General features: G+C 49.8%; 1 protein-coding gene across 1 annotated transcript in view; it reads right to left on the reverse strand.

Moving 5' to 3' along the window:
• Nucleotides 1-10,336: 10,336 nt before the first annotated feature.
• Nucleotides 10,337-19,081, reverse strand: part of LATS2 (large tumor suppressor kinase 2) — a 61,182-nt gene continuing 52,437 nt past the window's right edge. Inside the window, exons 4-8 of the mRNA XM_056133018.1 lie at nucleotides 17,257-18,629; nucleotides 14,601-15,183; nucleotides 13,281-13,460; nucleotides 11,893-11,999; nucleotides 10,337-10,846 (exon numbers count right to left, since the gene is read on the reverse strand). Of these exons, the coding sequence (XP_055988993.1) occupies nucleotides 10,352-10,846; nucleotides 11,893-11,999; nucleotides 13,281-13,460; nucleotides 14,601-15,183; nucleotides 17,257-18,629 (2,738 nt within the window). The 3' untranslated portion in view covers nucleotides 10,337-10,351. The remainder of the gene's footprint in view (nucleotides 10,847-11,892; nucleotides 12,000-13,280; nucleotides 13,461-14,600; nucleotides 15,184-17,256; nucleotides 18,630-19,081) is intronic.

Genomic DNA, 19,081 nt, shown 5'->3' on the forward strand with positions numbered 1-19,081 from the left:
GGAGCTAAAATTGGCATTGGGGAGCCTGTTCCCTTCCCCCAGATGTGCGCCATCCCTGCTGTGGTGGGGGGGGCAGCCTGCATGGTCTGGGGGTTCTTTCCTTCTCCGGAGAAGCCAGTGGTTTTTCTCCTTCCCTTTCTGTATCCCCTCAACAAAGAATGGGGTAGAATTGAGGGCTGACCATCCTTTGCTGCAGAGAGCAATCCCTCATCCCAGCCTCCATCCCACAGTGGCCACACAGATCATTTCCTGCGCTGGTCAGAATCAGTGGAACCAGGCATAGTGTCACGGTGACCCCAAGGTTCTGACCAGCACAGAAGCCCATGAGTCCCCCAGCTCAGGTACTGTGGGAAGCAGAGGGCAGGGGAGAAAAGCAGGACACCCCTTCTTCCTGCGGCCACCTCTCTCCTCCCCACCTCACAGAAACCTTCCAAGGAACCCGTGCCTTCCGGCAGGGCTCACCTCTCCCACCTGCAAAGGACCACGTTCCCTTCAGCATCGACTTCCTCTGAACCCCTCTTTCCCCAGAAGTTTTCCACCCCTGGGAACATATACACCCCCTGTGAGATTGCTCCCAGGTAGTGGGGTTCCTGGCTGGGGTAAGCCCTGTCTCCTCAGGAAGAGCTTGTATCATGTAGTCTTTTTTTCCCCCATTGGGCACACTCCATGGTGCTCAGGAATCATTCCTGTTGGACTTGGGGGACCTTGTGGGATACTGGGGATTGAACCCAGGTCAGTCTCATGTACTATTGTTCTAGCTCCATGTTTCATATAGCCTTCAGGAATTTAAAAATGAAAGAGATGTGGATTGGTGGTGGAACACATGCGAAACATGCATATCTCTGGCCCTTCTAAAAGCAAATGAGAGACCCATTGTAATTACTGTTTATGACAATGTTTATGAGAAACAGCCTCGTTCCTGATGCCCCATTCGCCCTCAACGGAACGACCATCTCCGAATGCAACAGCTATGTGTACTTAGGTTGAGAAGTCAACATGACAAATGACCTGGCACCCGAGCTGCGCAGGAGGAAGAGAGCGGCTTGGAATGCCTTCAAGAGCGTCGAGGAAATAGCTAAGAGGATGAAGAACCTCTGGCTCCGGGCACATCTCTTTGATTCCACTGTTCTTCCTGCATTAACATACGCCTCAGAGACCTGGGCCCTACACAAACAGGATGAGAACGCTATCCGGGTCTCCCAAAGAGGAATTGAAAGAGCTATGCTTGGAATATCATGTTTCACTCAAATGAGAGAAAGAATCCGGAGTTCCGACCTCCATTGACGATCAAGAATCAGGGACGCTGTCTCGTTTGCCAAGGTGTCAAAAATCAGATGGGCTGGTCACGTAATGAGATTTAGAGATGACCACTGGACTAGAGCTGTTACCGACTGGATTCCACAGGATGTCAAAAGACTGCGTGGCCGCCCACCTACCAGATGGTCAGACTTCTTCATCAAGATCATGAACGATCGGTTTGAGGCTCTTCGTGTTCCTAGAGCGAACAGACGTCATTGGGCTACACTAGCATGTGACAGGGACAAATGGAGACGTTACTGGCACCCGCTTGAGCAAATCGTCGATTAACGGGAAGTCAAGTGATCAAGTGACTAAAAGCAAATAAAGTCAATCCATATGGGAATTCAGGCCTTTTAGAAATGGGGGAGATAAAAAGGTTAAAAGAAGAAGGAAAATGAAAGCGGTGCGTAGATGTATTCTGTGCCTACGCTGATCAGCTGATAAGATGTTTCAGGTCCTGCATTGGATTTTGAGGCTGGGTCTGGACTTACCAGGCATGTGCCTTGATTAACCAGCATGTCAGTGCTGTCTGTTGACAAGAGACAGGGAGTATGTGATCGGTGTGCTTTTGTCTTTTTATAAGTTGTCACAATCCTTCTAGAGACACTAGTCACCAGCTTAAAGAGTAAAAACTGATATTTCAGCAAGTGCCATGGAGTCAGAGGAGCAAAAGAGTGAAGGAATAATGAAGCAAAATAGTGAAGACAATGCTATCACTGAGCCCAAGGAACTATTCAGACACATGATAGCACAGCTCAGTCCCTGAGAAACAGCATGTCTCTCTAGTCCCCACATCTAAGTGGCATATGAGAAATATAAAAGATAACTTTTTCCATGGCCCCAGAAGCACAAGGACTTAATGCAGAATCCAGCATCTTGGAGCAGAAAAGTGAACGGACTATGCGTTAATCCACGCCACCATGCCTGCCCGGAGGGGAAAGGGTGTTGCTCCCCTCCGCCCTCTCCCCTCTGGAAAGAAAGATGGCGGCCGCATGGGAGCCTTGTGGAGAGCAGGTATGAGCCGGATGAGGGGGCGACTAAAACCTCATGGGAAGGGGGGCGTTCTGGCCCATCCTTCACGCCCTACCGAGGTCACCAGTTGCCCCCCACGAGCGGCTCTCCAGCATGGCCACGACTCCAGAGCACAGAAACCAATCTCTTAATTATCTGACTCTCAGTAGAAATACTTCCAGGGTTAATGAGTAAAATAGCAGAAATCCAAAACCATGCGGCCGCTATTGCAGCCGTGCGACATCATTTAATTCTTGAACCCAGCTGTAGAAAGCGAATCATTTCACAATGCTTTTTCAGCATGGCTGATTGGGGGGGGGGGGGGGAAATTCTAAATAATGGTGCAACTTTTATCTAAACAATGAAGTTAGTCAAAGTAGATTGTGTTAACTAGAATTCATCTGCCTCATAGGCATTGGGGGGTGGGGGTGGGGGGGTTTATTGGGGTTCTTCGTGGTGAAAAATAAGTATTGGTAAAGGGAAATGTGTTTGATATTTGCATGACCGAGACCTGAACCTGAAAGCTTTGTAACTTTTCCCACAGTGATTCAATAAATAAATAAATTATAAAAAAATAAAAGATAACTTCTTGTGTGAGTCCCAAAATTTAGCAAGTGGATCAGAGAAATAATACAGCAGATCAGAGAAATAATACAGCAGATAGAGCACTTCCCTCACATGAGGATGACCTGAGTTAAATTTTCAGAACTACGTATGGTTCCCAGAGGCCTCGCAGGAGTAATTCCATGAGTGCAGAGCCAGGAGTAAAGCCCTGAATACCACTGGAGTTACTCAAAATAAAAACAAAACAAAATTCAGCAAGAGGATTGTTAATGCAGGCATTATGCGTAACTAGATTATAATCCTCAGACCTACACTATCCATTATGTCAGTCATTAAGTATCTGTGGCAAGACTTGGGGGACCATATGTGGTGCTGGGATTGAACCCAGGTCAGCCATTTGCAAGGCAAACATTCTGTTTGCTGTACTACCGCTCGGACCATTGTGGGGTGTCTTTTTATTCTGGCCATTTCTTTTGCAGTGTGGAAGCTTCTTAGATTGCTGTAGTCCCATTTGTTACTTTGCTTCCATTTGGTTGGCCAGGGGCATTGGACCACAGAAAGTGCAAGAAAAATTCCTGAACATTAAACGTATAATAAATGTAAGATGCTGAACAGTGGAGAGGAGGCAAGGTAGTAAGGATCTAGTGATGTGAAAAAAAGATATCTTAAAAGAGCGAGAAGAAAATTACAAGTTAAGCAAGACTACCAGTAAATAAAATTTACTCCTTCTTGATTAATGTTTGAGCAATGTTTTGGTTCAAACAAAAATTAATGTAGTTCCAGTACTAATGGTGAAGAACTATGTTGTAACTCAGGTTTTCTCTTTTTTAACAACATATACACACACACACACACACACACACACACACATATATATCGCACTGTAGCACTATCCTCCCATTGATCATCAATTTGCTCAAGTGGGCATCAGTAACGTCTCCATTGTGAGACCTGTTGTCACTGGTTTTGGCATATCGAATACGCCACAGGAAGCTAGCCAGGCTCAGGCTCTGCCATGCAGGCGGGATATTCTCAGTAGCTTGCCGGGCTCTCAGAGAGGGACGGAGGAATCGAACCTGGGTAGGCCACGTGCAAGGCAAATGCCCTACTCGCTGTGCTATTGCTCCAGCCCCATATGTACACACACACACACACACACACACACACGCACACACATATGCATATATATATATATATATATATTTCATCCCAGAGTCAAACAACAATAAAGTTTTCTTTCTTCTCTATAGAGAATAGACACATTTTATCATCAAAATTTAAGCTGTCACTTTTAGAAATGGAACACTCTCTTGCTAAGGAAAAGGTTCTTAGCTGACAGAAAATTATATATATACATAATATACACACATATATAGGCTATTTGGGTCACATCCAGCGATGCTCAGGGGTTACTCCTGGCTCTGCACTCAGGAATCATTCCTGGCAGTGCTCGGAGACCATATGAGATGCTGGGGATTGAACCCAGCTCAGCTGTGTGCGAGGCAAATGCTCTACCCACTGTATTATTGCTCCAACCTGAAAATATTATATGTGAATGCCATCAACATACTACTTATAAACATGCAGTCAATAGCATGTTTGATATTTTTTTGAAATATAATATAGAAAAGATCATTTTGAACATGCTGAATTTTGTTAGTGGAAGTAATATATTATGTAGTATCATGGACGTTTTAAAAAACTTCATTTATAAGTTAAATCTTGGGAAAGTAAATTTGGTAAACTCAATTTCAAAAATTTTTCAACTGAAAAAATGGGCTTTTGGACTCCAGGAGGTGCAGAGGGCATCTATCATCTAGGTTCATATTTTTCTCTTCGATTTGCATTTAGAATTATCAAGGGAAACGTAACATGCAGTATGAAGAAAGAAACTTGGAAGAAATGTAATAAGCTATTTGTTCTCTCAGCAGACTCTAATCATGCCCCACAGTGACCACAAATATGTTGAGCCGAGTCCTGACTGTGTGCTCCTGAGATGTTCTGAGGAGTTATTCATCTCCAGTGGAATCTGTAAAAATCATTGAAAGTTTGTTCTGAGTAACGTGTCATCCGGCCAATGGACCAGTTAAACAGTTCACTTTAGCTGAGCAGGAAGAGATGAAGCATGAGAAGGGGATGGAAATCATGTGGGATTTCCTGAGAGAGGTCTTAGCACTAATACTCCAGCAACACTGTCACTGTCCCTGTCCTCCCGTTGTTCATCGATTTGCTCTAGCAGGTCCAGTGATGTCTCCATTTTGAGACTTGTTGTTACTGTGTTTGGCATATTGAATATTGAATATGTCACGGGTAGCTTGGCTAGGCTGTGCAGGCGAGATAGCTTGCCGGGCTCTCCGAGAAGGGCATAGGAATCGAACCCGGCTCTGCCGGGCTGGCTGTGCACAAGGCAAATGCCCTACCGCTGTGCTATCGCTCCAGCCCAACAACACTGTGAAAGTAAAAACAGCAGGGCACACCCAACCACAGTGTCTGCGCTAGAACAGCCCCTTCAAGCGCCCTCTGCTCTTCTTCCCCTCTCGTGCACTACATCTGATCAGCTGGTGAGAACAAATCCTCGATATTTGTTCTCCCACTTCACAAAGGTTGCACACAGCCTTGCAATCAGAGTCAACCCTGATTCAATCCCTGGCATCCCATATGGTCCCCCAAGCACCACCAGAAGTAATCCCGGAACACAGAGCTGGGAGTAACTCCTGAGCATCACTAGGTAGGTAGGTCCCCATATCATGACTTGGAACTAGCAAAGTAGATCACAGCCATATGAAATGCTATTCAATAAATTATAATGTAGAATCTGAAGCAAAATCACAGTAGGTGGGGTGCTCACCTTGTACACAGCTGATCAGGTTCAATCCCTGGCATTGCATATGCTCCCGTGATCTTCCAGGAGTGATCTCTGAATGCAGAGCCAGGAGTAAGCCCTGAGCACCACTGGATGTGATCCCTCTAATACCCACCCTCCCCAAAAAGAAATTACAATTTATATCTACTCCGAGTCGTAAACACTAGTTCTTTTTTGTTGTTCAATAAAGACTAACATAGCAATTCTCAATATACTTGTGACTTAGCATTCCATCACTAGAAATTCATTCTACATATTTTACTTACACAAAATGATGACTATTAAGGGCCATCTATTCCAACACAGTTTATGAGGAAAAAAATCTGGAATGAAAATGTCCTTTGCTATGGGACTGGTTTGATGAGTGCACTTCACCGTGGAATAGCATGTATTAGTAACAATGCATGAAGAAGTGTATGTGTTGACAAAGACTGATAAGAACACAGGTGGACTTTTTTCTTTTACCATATGCTTAAAGGAGGCTAACATGTGACTTTTTTGTGCAGCATTTGCATGTTCTCTAAGGGTACAAATTCATACAATATCATTTATTGTTGTGGGCTAGTAAGTGAGATGACTAAGCACTGTAGCACGGTCCTCCCATTGTTCATCAATTTGCTCGAGCAGGCCCAGTAACGTCTTCATTGTGAGACTTGTTGTTACTGTGTTTGGCATATCGAATACATCACAGGTAGCTTGCTAGGCTTTGCTGTGCAGGCTCAATACTCTTGGTAGCTTGCCAGCTCTCTGAGAGGGGCGGAGGAATCAAACCCGGGTCGGTTGGATCGGCAGTGTGCAAGGCAAACACCCTACCGCTGTGCTATTGCTCCAGCCCATGACTAAGAAAAGGAGTAAAATTTTTCTGGGGGATGGGGTTTGGGCCACACTTGGCTGTGCTCAGAGGTCACTCCTGGCAGGGCTGGGAGGACAACATGAGGTGTTAGGAGTTGTACTGGGTTGACTGTACAAAGGTGCTCCCTACCCATTGTAGTATTTCTCTGGCTCCTAGAATTTTATATCTTTTTATATACTATCATTTTTAATTTGTAAGCCATACCTGGCAGTGCTTACAAATTACTCCCATAGGTGCTTAGGGGACCAAATGGGATGCTGGGAATCAAACATGGGTTGGCCATACGCTAAGTAATAGTACCCAGGGTATTATCCGTATAGCCCTACACTATCATTTTTGCTTTGTGTTTTTCTTTGGGGTGCTGGGATGAAATGTGCTCTAACACTGAGCTATATACACCAGGACACATGTTTTTCTAATTTAATCCGGGCCATACTCAGTTGGTAATGCAGACCTGCTGGCTCAGTACTCAGGCCCCCTGGGATACTACTCAATTGTAAGAAAAAAGTGACATCTCTTTGCCTTTTGCGACAGCAAGGACAGAACTGGAAGAGCCCATATTAATTAAATCAAAGAATAAAGACAATTATTAGATCATTTCACTCGTATGTTCAATAGAAAAATTAAGCCTGGAGAAAAATCAACAAAAGGAGAAAAATGTGTGGAATCAGACCACAGAACTGTGGCTGGAGGTGAGAGGCAGGAGTGAGGTGAGGGGAGTGGCCAGCAGAAACAACACAGTGGGTCAATCCCTGGTACTGCATGTGGTCCCTGAGCCCTACTAGGAGTGATCCCTGAGCACAGAGCCAAAAGGTAGCCCTGAGCAAGTGGGGTTGCAGGCCAAAGCAGCAGCAATAACCAAGTCTAACGCAGTGCGGGGATGAGAGAACACAGACCTTACAAAGGCACGAAACTGCACCTTAAAACCCAGCATCTGCAGTGGCCCTGGCCCTCAGCTCTGCCCTCTGCTTGTTCTCTAAGGGTACAAAAAAAAAAGTTGCTAAAAAAGCAGTGGTGGCATGTAGACTCAAAAAATCCTATAGTGCCAATAAAAAGGAAGCAAAGTCACAAAATAGTAACTCTAAGTAAAACCATGAATTTCTGATGATTTTTTTTTTTTACTTTTTGGGGTCACACCCAGTGATGCTCAGGGGCTACTCCTGGCTCTAGCTCTGCACTCAGGAATCACTCCTGGCGGTGCTTGGGGGGACCATATGGGGTGTTGGGGATCAAACCCGTGTGGGTCACATGCAGGGCAAACTCCCTACCCACTGTATCTACCCCCCTATCGCTCCGGCCCCCCACACCATGAATTTCTGAATTGGTTTTTTGTTTTTTGTTTTTTTTTGGTGGGGTGGAGGGCATCCAGTGATACTCTGGGCTTACTCTTGACTCTGCACTTAGGGATCACTCCTGGCTGATTCCACGGACCACATGGTTGCTGGGGATTGAACTCAGGTTGGCCTCATGCAAGGCAAAAACCCTACCTACTGAACTATCTCTCTGGCCCAGAATTTCAAATTTCTTAGCTGAATTTCTTAGCATCACTATTTTAACCAAAGTTTGGGGTTACACAAGTTTACACTTGTCCTTTGTTTAAAACTGTCTCGTGAATGTTAGTGTTCATCTGATCAACCACGTATCTGGGATGTCCCCTGAAAAATCCTAACGAGGGACATTTCAATAGTATGTGAGAGAGACTGAGAGCCAGTTTCCCCAAACCCTTCTAAGAAGAAAGGTCCCTGGGGGATTTGCCCTCTTGGGGGTCCCACGGCGACTCTGTGGGCACTCAGAACCCCTGAGAGAAGCCCTGTGTGGGACGTGACAGCGCAGCAAGATCCAGAACCCAGAGAACCAGGAGACTGACTACAGGATTTGGATTCAAAATTTTAATAAGAAATTGTGCCAGTAGAAGCTTTTCAAAGGCAATGACATATCAATAAATAATAGTTCAATTGAGTTCCTGAGAAAGGACCTATCACATAAAAGGCTGTCGGAGCGCTGTGACAACAAGACATTCCTAGCAGACAGTGAGAACTGACACGCACGGCCGCACCGCTCACACACAAGGAACCCAGCACAAGGAGCCGTTCGCTCTTACCAATTACACATCGATAGACTTTGAAGTGTTGTTGTCCAGGGACAGACTAAATAATGGATACATTACACTAAAAAATGGAAGGGAAATTATGTGGAATAACATAGTAAAAAATATGAAGCATCAGCTTTTTAAAAAGCAAAAAAATTGGATTTTTTACTCAAATATAAATCACTTTCAATAGGAATCATACTAATTTGAAATAAGAAATACCTGATGTGCTTATCTATGTAGTTATATATACACCTACATGTCTAAGAAAATATGTATGGCTTAATAATTTCGTATTCCAATGTCACTTTGAATAATCCTCGCTTTTTCACAAAGGTTTTTAAAAAAGTGTTTTTCAGACCAAGTTAAGATTGATTTGTGAAAGCACAACAGAAAGAACATGACAGCACCCTCAGATGACCAGACCTCAGGGTGGTAACACCTGAGCATGCTGGCAGCTGGAGGGCAGCAGGTGGCCACACTGCCCACACTGGCCAGTGGCCCCCAGCACTCAGCTGCAGCACACGGATTCCTAAGGCAGACTGACTAGTGAAGAGGGCACAGCTCCAGGAGGAAGTCAACAGTTTTTGGCATAGCTCAATGAATCCCTTTTGATGTATACAAGTTTCATATATGACAAATGTTTAACCTTAACCCCCCTCCAATCCTATCATACCCACAAAGACACACCACAGACACACACAGACACACACAGACACACACAGACACACACACACACACACTCATTTCAGTTATACATCTGCATTTTTTTTAACAAAATAGGGGATGTAGTCATAGCAAAGAAGGCATCCACACGATACATTATCGGCACACTGGCTAACACCTCACTTAAGATACTTGGTAAAAACATATTCACAGAACCTGCTGTGAATGGCAAGATACGGTAACTTTATAATAGAAAAAATCCTGTTCATGCACCAGACATCTGAAATCACACCCACAAAACCATCTTGCTTACACCTTCTATTATACTATAATATGCAAAAAGAAAAAAGAAAAAGCAGCCTTTTAACATTATATCACAATTTTTGAAATGTGGGGGGGAATAGAAACCACCGTGTGAAGAAAATGGTATCAATAACATCAGAACAGTGCTCTCTCGCTCGCTCGCTCGCTCTCTCTCTCGCTCTCTCTCCTCTCTCTCTCTCTTTTTACATTATTGCACAGAGATTTCTTATCCCATGTTCTTCAGTTCTTATCTTCTCTTAAATGTGAGTAAGTGCTACGGATAAAATACAAATGTAGAAAATGACAGCAGCATGATTTGTCAAAGTTAATCCCTACGATTTAGTAAGAAAAACGGCTATAAACAAAATAAGTGCTCTTTCTAAACTGTACTAAAAGTTTTAAAAAATATTGTTTTAATGACGTTACGGTCCTCAAAACCCAATTCCAAACAATGCTGATGCGCAGTCTCCCATCATCCAGAGTGGCGGAATGAAGATCTCTGAAGCTGGGAACCTTTCCACAAAGAACGCCTTTCTTTGTTTGGGGGTGCCTTTTTTTTTTTTGGTGGGCAGCTGGGGAGTGAAGGCCAGACTTTCAAGCGAAGAAACGAATGGACTACCTTAAAAACAAAGCTGACCTCAGGCTTCTGGCAGGCCTGGGACTTCTGCAGAGCCCGGCCAAGCCATGCAGGCCCCAGTTGCAGTCACACGTACACGGGCTGGCAGCTTTCCGCCGGCTCCCCCAAGGCGGGGCTCTCCAGCTCTGTGCTCTCGGCCTGAGAGGCATCTGTCCCCGAGGGCTTCGGGCACCGGAAGGGGTAGCCGTTGTCATCAAAGAACCTCCGGAAGGTGAACTCGTAGAAGGCGTGCTCGGGATGCTTGCTGTGTGGCGAGGTGAGCGTGTCCCACGCCTTCGCGCTCTCTCCGCTCGCACCGTGCCAGGGGCTTTCCTCCTCGACCGGGTCGAAGTTGGAGGTGTCCATCGGGTGGCTGATCTTGGGCACGTAGGGAGCAGGCTGCTTGCGGATGTCACTGGAGAAGTCCATGGCGGCCAGGAACGGGTGCGTCTTCAGGTCCTCGGCCCCAGCCCTGCCCAGCCTGCGCTCGGCAGCACAGCACAGCTTGGTGATGAGGTCGCGTGCCTCGGGGCTCAGCTTGGCTTGGGCCGGGATGTGAAGCGTGTTCTCCCAATTGATCACCTGGAGCGACACCAGACATCGAATGTGAGTTTCCCCTCACCTCTAGCAGTGCCCCGGAAGTGTAGGGACTACACCATATCTGGACTGAAAGATTGTTTTCCTATCAGAAACTACTGAGCAAAGGTGGAACTACTGATCTCTGATGAACTGCTTCTTCAGCTACGGCAACACACTCCTGTTACCCTCAGGCTCTGCTCTTGACGCTTAACTGTGGTTGACAGTTTCACTATAAACAAACCCAACCCCCAACAAGGCTGGGTACTGAAGTGACAGTCCCACAGGCCACACACAGCTCCCGCATGCAGGTGGCCCTGGGCCTTGAAACTTCAAGCCGTGGCTCTCAAGCACCATGAACTATAGCCTTAACTCCCCAACAAAACAATAAAGAAATAGCTCACAGGGGCTGGAGACACAGCTCAGTGGGTCGTGTGGCCTGCATGAGGGACGCCTGAGCCCCCCCCAACACACACAGCCCAGTGAGGCCCCCAAGTACTATGGAAAGAGTCCTCAAGCTCAGAGCCAGAAGGAGTCCCCAACCACCCCTTCCAAAAACAAGAACAACCGGGTTTGGGATTTCTGCTTTCCCAAAAGTAGTCTCAGAGAAACAGTGTCAAGTTGATTTAGCTTATGGCCCTAGTCTCAAGTTGGTGACACTTTACAGACCACTGCAGGGAAGTTCAGGAAACACACAAAATGCATCCACCATGACAAAAATACAAAAGGGTTTCTTCCCACTGCACTTTGGTTTCTGGGGCAGCAACCAGTGGTGCTCAGGGCTTACTCCTGGCTCTGCTGTCAGGGATCACTCCTGGCAGTGCTTGGGGGACCATACGGGGTGCTGGGAATCGAAACTAGGTTGGCCACATGCAAGGCTGACTCAGGAAGAAGCAAGGTTCCTAGAACACCTCCTTACTGGGGACCGGGTCTGTGGGGGTCCCAAGGGAGGTCGGGAGGGCTGATGGGAATCTGATGGTTGTTCCAGTAAAGCTGTCACTAAAACTGTCACTCAGAGGAAAGCAGGCAAAAGCCTTAAGGAGCACCATCACCTTCAGCTGGGTCTCCGTGGGAGTAGGGGCCAGGAAAGGGGGCTGCCCGACCAGCATCTCGAAGAGGATCACCCCCACACTCCACCAGTCACACAGTTGCGTGTACCCTGCAAGACAAAGTGCGGTTCAGGCCCTGAGAGTGGGCACAGAGGGACAGCCTCATCAGCACAGAGCACGCGGTCACAAGGGACGACAGCCATCAGGTGAGTCCGGAGCCCCAGGCTTATCCACTCAGAACAGGACCCTGGAGAGCACTTGCCAGGCCCAGCGTCCCAAGGCAGGAACCAGGCCACTGCTTGAGGGAAGCCCCAGTGCATCCCTGACATTACACAGTCACCCAAGCTCAGCCGGGAGTGACCCAGTAACGGGAACAATAGCAACAGTAAAATGACATAAAGGCCATTGGGATGGCTTACAAGTGTGCTCACCAGGGCTTGGGGCATTACTGGTGATTCACAATCAAACAAACCATCATCCAACGTGAGGGAAACAGGGATGGAGACTGCGTCACCCACATGCAAGACAGGTGCCATCCCCCAGTGTGATGCTAAGTCACCTGGCACTGAGCTACGGGGCTGAGGACAGGCATGCTTGTGGGAACTTGGTCAGGTCCTTCCGACTCATGCAGGGGACACTGGACGGTGAGGACGAGGAAAGTGGACTCTGCAGAGGGACTGTGCCTGAGAGTTGCTCTCCATGGGCAGGGAGGGGCTGCACAGCCTAGCCCAGTCCAGCCTGCCCCCACGTGGCCCACGAGCCCTGGCCTCACCCGGCCAGCCCTGCCCGCAGCCTCTCAGAAGCCTCATGATGGCCAGCGCTACAGTAATTTCTTCCCGGTCATCACCACTGTGAGGGAGGATGAGGTGTGCTCCGGGTCAGGAGACAGACCACTTGTTGGTGGCTCATCCCAGAGCATCCACTTAGCCATGAGCATGGCTGCTGGGCCACGTAACCATGCCCGAGGTCCACCTGTGAGCAGGGCCATTTGTGGTTCACTGGCTACAAAGGGACAGACATGCCTCCTGCCACCCCCAGGTCAAGCTCCAGGAGCTTCTAGAGGGGCAGGATGAGAGACCTGCATGGTTCAGAGTCACTAAACCATGGGAAAGCACATGCAGGAAGGAGCCTGACTCCCAAGTCCAGAGGCAACGCGCAAGGTTCACCTCCTCAGATGCCGGGCAGGCTGGTGGGACCTGCCATGGGCTGCGGAGGGGAAATCCAGCGTTTGGATTTTTTTTTTTCTCTTTTGGGCTATATCCGGCAGTTGTCAGGACTTAATCCTGGCTCAGGAGACCATATGGGATGCCGGGGATTGAACCCAGATTGGCTGAGTGCAAGACAAACACCCTCCCTACTGCACTATCGTTCTGGCCCCCAAACTCTCCCACCTTTCCGAAGCAGCACTTCGGGTGCAATGTAGTTGGGGGTGCCGACCAGGGAGTGCGCCAGGCACCGCTGATGCTTCCTCGCGCGCTGCTCCAGGGTCTTCAGCCTGTCCCCACAGCGACAATTGGAAACGTCGTCCCAGAGGTCACTGGGCTCCATGCTGTCTTGTCTGATGTGGCTGCCTTTCACCCGAAGTCAGGGCGCAAAAAGAGTGGGAACAAATGACAGAGTCACGATTCAACAACGCAACAGCCTGGGAAAGGGACCCAGGTCGAAGTCCCTTCTCCGGCCAGGGGTGGCCTGAGGGAGACCTGGAGAGCAGAGAGCAGGTGCAGCGAGGGCAGAGCGGAGACGGCCATCAGCAGCACTGGGCAAGGGCAGAGGGAAGCACTAGAGCACCAGAGTACCAACAAAGTTACTTCCATGTCATAAAACAGGAATGCAGTTAATAACAAGAGAGAGGAAGTTTAAAAGGGGGTGGGGAGAGATACAACAGTGGGTAGGGCACTTGCTCTGCGATCGCTGACTTGGGTTTGATCCCCAGCACCCCAGATGGTGCCAAGTACCGACAGGAGTGATGCCTGAGTACGGGAGTAAGCCCTGAGTACTGCTGGGTGTGGCTCTAGAGTAAACAAGAACAAAAGGAGCCTCAGATACATCACTAAAAAAACTATTTCAAGAATCTAATTCAAGGGGGTGGGGAAGGGCAGTGAAGACAGAGAAAGGACCACCAGGACAACGAGAGTGAAAAAGATCCCTCCGGACAAGAACCAAGTGCTGAAAGGTGGTGAAGTGATATACATGATATCCTTTCAGTACCTGTACTGTAAGCCACAATGGCCAAAAAGAAAGACGGAGGAAAAAGAGAAAGAAGAATCTATCATAGGGGCAAGCTGGGGGTGTGGGTGGGGGGAGGGAAACTGGGAACACTAGTGGTGGGAAATGTACACTGGTAAAGGAAGGGCTGTTGGAAGACTGTATGACTGAAACCCAATCATGAACAATTTTGTAATTGTGTATCTTATGGTGATTCAATGAAAAATACTTTTAAAGGATTATTCTTAATTTAAGAATAAGATAATAACCTTCCCAAGTATCAGAACTAGAGGACAGGGAATGAAACTATAAAACTGTGGCCACAGAAGCTGAGAAAAATTCAGATTAGTTGTGAGACAGTCCCACGGAGGGCTAAGACAGCTTTTCCCAAAGATCACTGAGGCAGCCTAAGCATTGGTTCTTCAGAGACGGCGCCAGCGCCAAGGGCCCAGATTCTAACTAACAACCCCAGCTGTGCTGCTCAGGCTGGCCAGCTCAGACAATACCTTTCTGGTAGTACTTGGAATTGTGAGTCCACCTGAATCCAGTGCAGAGGCCGAAATCAGTCAGTTTGATATGGCCATCGAGATCTATCAGGATGTTGTCTGGCTTGATGTCGCGGTGGATGAAGCCCATCTTGTGGACGCTCTCGATGGCCAGCGTGAGCTCAGCAATGTAGAAGCGGGCCAGGTGCTCGGGGAAGACCTCCATGCGGATGAGCAGGCTCATCATGTCCCCCCCGGGGATGTAGTCCATCACGAAGTAGAGGCTCTCCTTGTCCTGGAAGGAGTAGTACAGCTTCACCACCCACTCGTTGTCGGCCTCGGCCAGGATGTCCCTCTCGGCCTTGACGTGGGCCACCTGGTTCCTGTTGAGGACGTCCTTCTTGCGTAGCGTCTTCATGGCATAGAGGGCATGCGTGTCCACCTTGCAGGCCAGACACACTTCCCCAAAGGCCCCGATGCCCAGGGTTTTGATCTTTACAAACATAGACTTGTCCATCTTGGCTCTCTTCAGCCTGTTATAGTTTGACTCCTTCTGGTAAAGGATCTTCCTCATTTGCTCCTGCTCCGCTTCGCAGAGGCCAGCCTGGGGAGGAGAACAGGGACAGTGAGACAGGGATCCTGTGGCAGAAAACAGCAGGGTGGGGAGCCCCGCCTTCACTCTTGGGCACGTGAGAACATGGAAGCACGCTTCCGACACAAAGAATGCCACCCAGAAACTGGCTGTTCTTTGTCTCTATCAAGACACAAATCCATAATCCAAAGAAGACAAAAAGACAAAGACAAAAAAAAAAAAAGTTCTTTCCTTACATGATTTTTGGACCTGAAATCGAAAGGAAAGCCTCTTTTATAAAAATTTGTGGGCTCAGGGGTCAGAATGATAGTATAGCGGGTAGGGTGTTTGACTGTACCTGCCAAACCAGGTTCGATCCTTGGCGTCCCATATGGTCACCCAAGCATTGCCAGGAGTAATTTTTCAGTGCAGAGCCGGGAGTAACCCCTGAGCATTGTCTGGTGAGACCAAAAAGACCTCTCCCCCAAAAAACAAATCATGGGGCCAGAAAGATAGAATGAAATTAAAGCACTGGTCTTGCACGCAACCAAGCCCAATTTGATCTTGAGCATCACATATAATGCCCAAGGCTTGCCTGGAATAATCCCTGAGCACAGAACCAGGAATAAGTCCTCAGCAAATATCAAGTGTAGCCTGCCAAACCAAAACACACAAAAATTTATGAAAACTAAGACATTTGCTATTGAGCAGAATGTAGAGTACTGATAGATACTGAACTCTATCATAGATCTAAAACATTACATAACAATGCTACATCAAGAAAGGGCGAAATAACCTGTGAAAATGGAAATCAGAAAATTTCTCTAAGAACAACATAATACTTCATCACTTACTTATTTTCATTTCTTCTACCCACTGTTCTATTTGTTGTTACAATGAGCAAAGCAGGGACTGCATACATGACTTCAGTGTCTGTCTACATAAGTGACTGCAGTGTCTACATCCTGGCTGTGTCTGCATGTTCGGCTGTAGTCTCACACCTTGGCTGTGTCTGCACGAGTGGCTGCAGTGCTCTCTGGCGGCTGCATGCGTGGTGCTCAGCTGGGGCCCCAACAGCAGTGTCCCTGTTTCTCACTGGGTATGAGGGCAGGTGCCAGGGTCTGTGCCTGCCCAACAGTTCTCACTGATCTATCGCTTTTTTTTCTTTTTGGGTCACACCCAGCATTGCACAGGGGTTCCTCCTGGCTCTGCACTCAGGAATTACTCCTGGTGGTGCTTGGGGGACCATATGGGATGCTGGGAATCGAACCTGGGTCAGCTGTGTGCAAGGCAAACGTTCTACCTACTGTGTTATTGCTCCAGCCCCCCCTTGGGTTCTTAATCTAAAACTACCAGCTCAGAGAAGTTCAGAGAAAACAGGAAAAAGTCAATGACAACAGGAAAGCAGCATAAACGGATTTTAGAATTTGAAATTACTGGCTGTATGTATTTAATTGACTGTAATAGGGCTGGAGAAACAGTCCAGGGGTAAAGGCACTTGTCCTGCATGTGGCCAGTCCAGGTTTAATCTTCAGGACCACACAAGACCCCTTGAGCCCCTACCAGGCGGGATCCTGAGCTCCTGGCCAGGATTACCCCTGAGCACTGTGAGGTATGGCCCCCAAACAAAAAACCCTCTAGTACTTTAAACGACCTCATTAATAATTACTTTTTTTCAGCAGTTTAAGATCAACCAGGCTATATTCATTTTCCTTTCTTTTTGGAACTGTTTTGTAGAGAGTCACCTGAGCAGGGAAGCCAGACGCCAGGTGCCATATGTGTAGGCGGGGAACGGCCCATGCCTGAGCCACCTGCCCTGCCTCAGCGGGTCTGAAACAACACTGCGCACTCAGAGAGTGAGAACAATGGTGCACCGTTGGATAGATAGAACGTCACAAACCCCACGAGCCCAAACTATCTCCCTGCTTGCCCCCCAAGTTTGACTGGTTAGTAACCCTGTGGCATCTGTTAGGATTGAGGGTGTGGCCTGGATCACGACCGGCCATGCTCGGGTGATGCCAACCCAGGAACCCAGGGGAGGACGTGTTCGAGAGAGACCCGGGCGGTGCACGGCTGAGGGCGTGGAGGGGCGTGAGGGGCAATTACTTTGGCCATCTCTTGCTCCAGCTGCAGCCGGCGGCCGACCTTCTGCTGGTAGGTCTTCAGGACGTTCTCCACGTGCTGCTCCATGAAGAACTTGAAGGCAAAAGGGGAGTAGCTCTTGATGCGCGACTCGCGCTTCTCCTCGTCCCTGCAGCTCCGGCGCACGGGCACCGGCGACGTCTGGATCTGCTTCTTGTCTTTGCCCACCTTGTCCGCCTTGGCGCCCTTGTGGCTCTTGTCGCTGCCGGGCTCCGCGGCCTGGGCCCCTCGGAAGCCCTGCTCCAGGCTCACACACAGGTCGTCCACGTCGCGCTGCTCCGACGGGCCCTGCAGCAGCAGGTGCCGGGGGTAGGGCGGCGGCGGGCACCGCATCTCGGGCCCAGGGCCGCTGAATTCGGAGTCCAACGAGTAGCTGCTGGACACACCCAGGGCCACGGGGGGCTCCTCCTTGGGGTCCAGGCCGTCCACCCCGGCCGCCGGCACCCAGGCAGGGTGCGAGGGGCCCACCGCTGTCTGGGGCTCGGGACGCAGGACGCGCACGCTCTTGACCGGGTGCAGGATGTGGGCGGCCGTGACGGCCGTGATGGTGTTGGGAGAGGGCAGGGCCGGCTCCGCCTTGCTGGGCACTGCCGCCCGCCCGGGAGTCGCCGACGGCTGGTGGCTGTTGAAGGAGTTGGTCCTGCTGGGCACGGGCCCGTCGGGCCGGAAGCTGGCGTGCGGGCGAGGGGGCGCCTCCAGGACAGGCTTCTGCAGCGAGTCCCGGCGGGACAGGGTGGCAGCCGGCCACTGCTGCCCGGGGGGGCCGCTCAGCTCGTACAGGTCCACGTTGAGGCTGTTCCTGGAGGGTACCAGCAAGTTCTGCGGGGGGCTGTCCCCGGCAAAGACCGGGCCCCGGGAGCCCACCACGTGCAGCGGGTGCGGCTTGTGGTGCGGGTGCTGCGGGTGCGGCACGTACATCCCTACCGCGGGCGCCGCGGGTGGGAAGCCATGGGCCGAGCCCAGCGGAAGGGCGTAGCCGGGGGTCTCGGGGGCTTTGCCCTGGAAGGAGGGGCTGCGCTGCACGCCGTAGGCCAGCGGCACGTGGGGCCGGTAGAGGGGCCCCGGCAGGGGCAGGGCCGCGCCCCCGGGGCCGCTCACAGGGAAGCCCAGGCCCGCCTCCATGCCCACGGGGTAGCCCTTGGGCGGGTGCGGGTGGGCACTGGGCAGGTGGGGGCTAACTCCCGTGAAGACGAAGTCCACGTACTGCCGGGGCACCTCCTCCAGGGGCCCGGGGCCCTCGTACACGCCTGCACTCAGGTGCTGGAAGGCCGGGAAGGGCTCCCCAGTCCCTTCGAAGCTGGCACGTGGAGGCACGGTGCTTGGCGCGGGTCCCTTTCCTGCAAGGGGAACAAGAAATTGTCAGTGTCTGAGCCCCGTGGCCCAGCTCCTGGGCACTCCCACCACTGCAGACCCCAATCAATGCCAGACACACACCCGATGTCACAACCTGGCTGCACCTCTGATCCTGGGTTCAAGAGCAGGTCCGGGACGCTGGGAGGGACAGTGGGAGGAACCCTGGGATGCTGGGAAGGACCCAAGACCTGGGGGCCTCGGTGACTTAGAATGGGGTGGTGGATGCCCACTCTCCTTCCTCGGAGCAGCCTGACAGCATGAGTAAAGCTGGTGGCTAGCTCGCCATGGAGATGAGGCAGGTTTGATGTACAATTACCTACAAGACGGGGGAAATCCCCTTTGTCCTAAATATGTACCGTGAACTCCTCAGATGCCACACATGGTCCCATCACTGCAAGGACACAGAGGGACATTCACAACAGTCAGGACGAGCACT

This window comes from Sorex fumeus, unplaced genomic scaffold, assembly GCF_029834395.1.
Source record: "Sorex fumeus unplaced genomic scaffold, SorFum_2.1 ptg000095l, whole genome shotgun sequence".
NCBI classification, from domain to species: Eukaryota; Metazoa; Chordata; class Mammalia; order Eulipotyphla; family Soricidae; genus Sorex; species Sorex fumeus.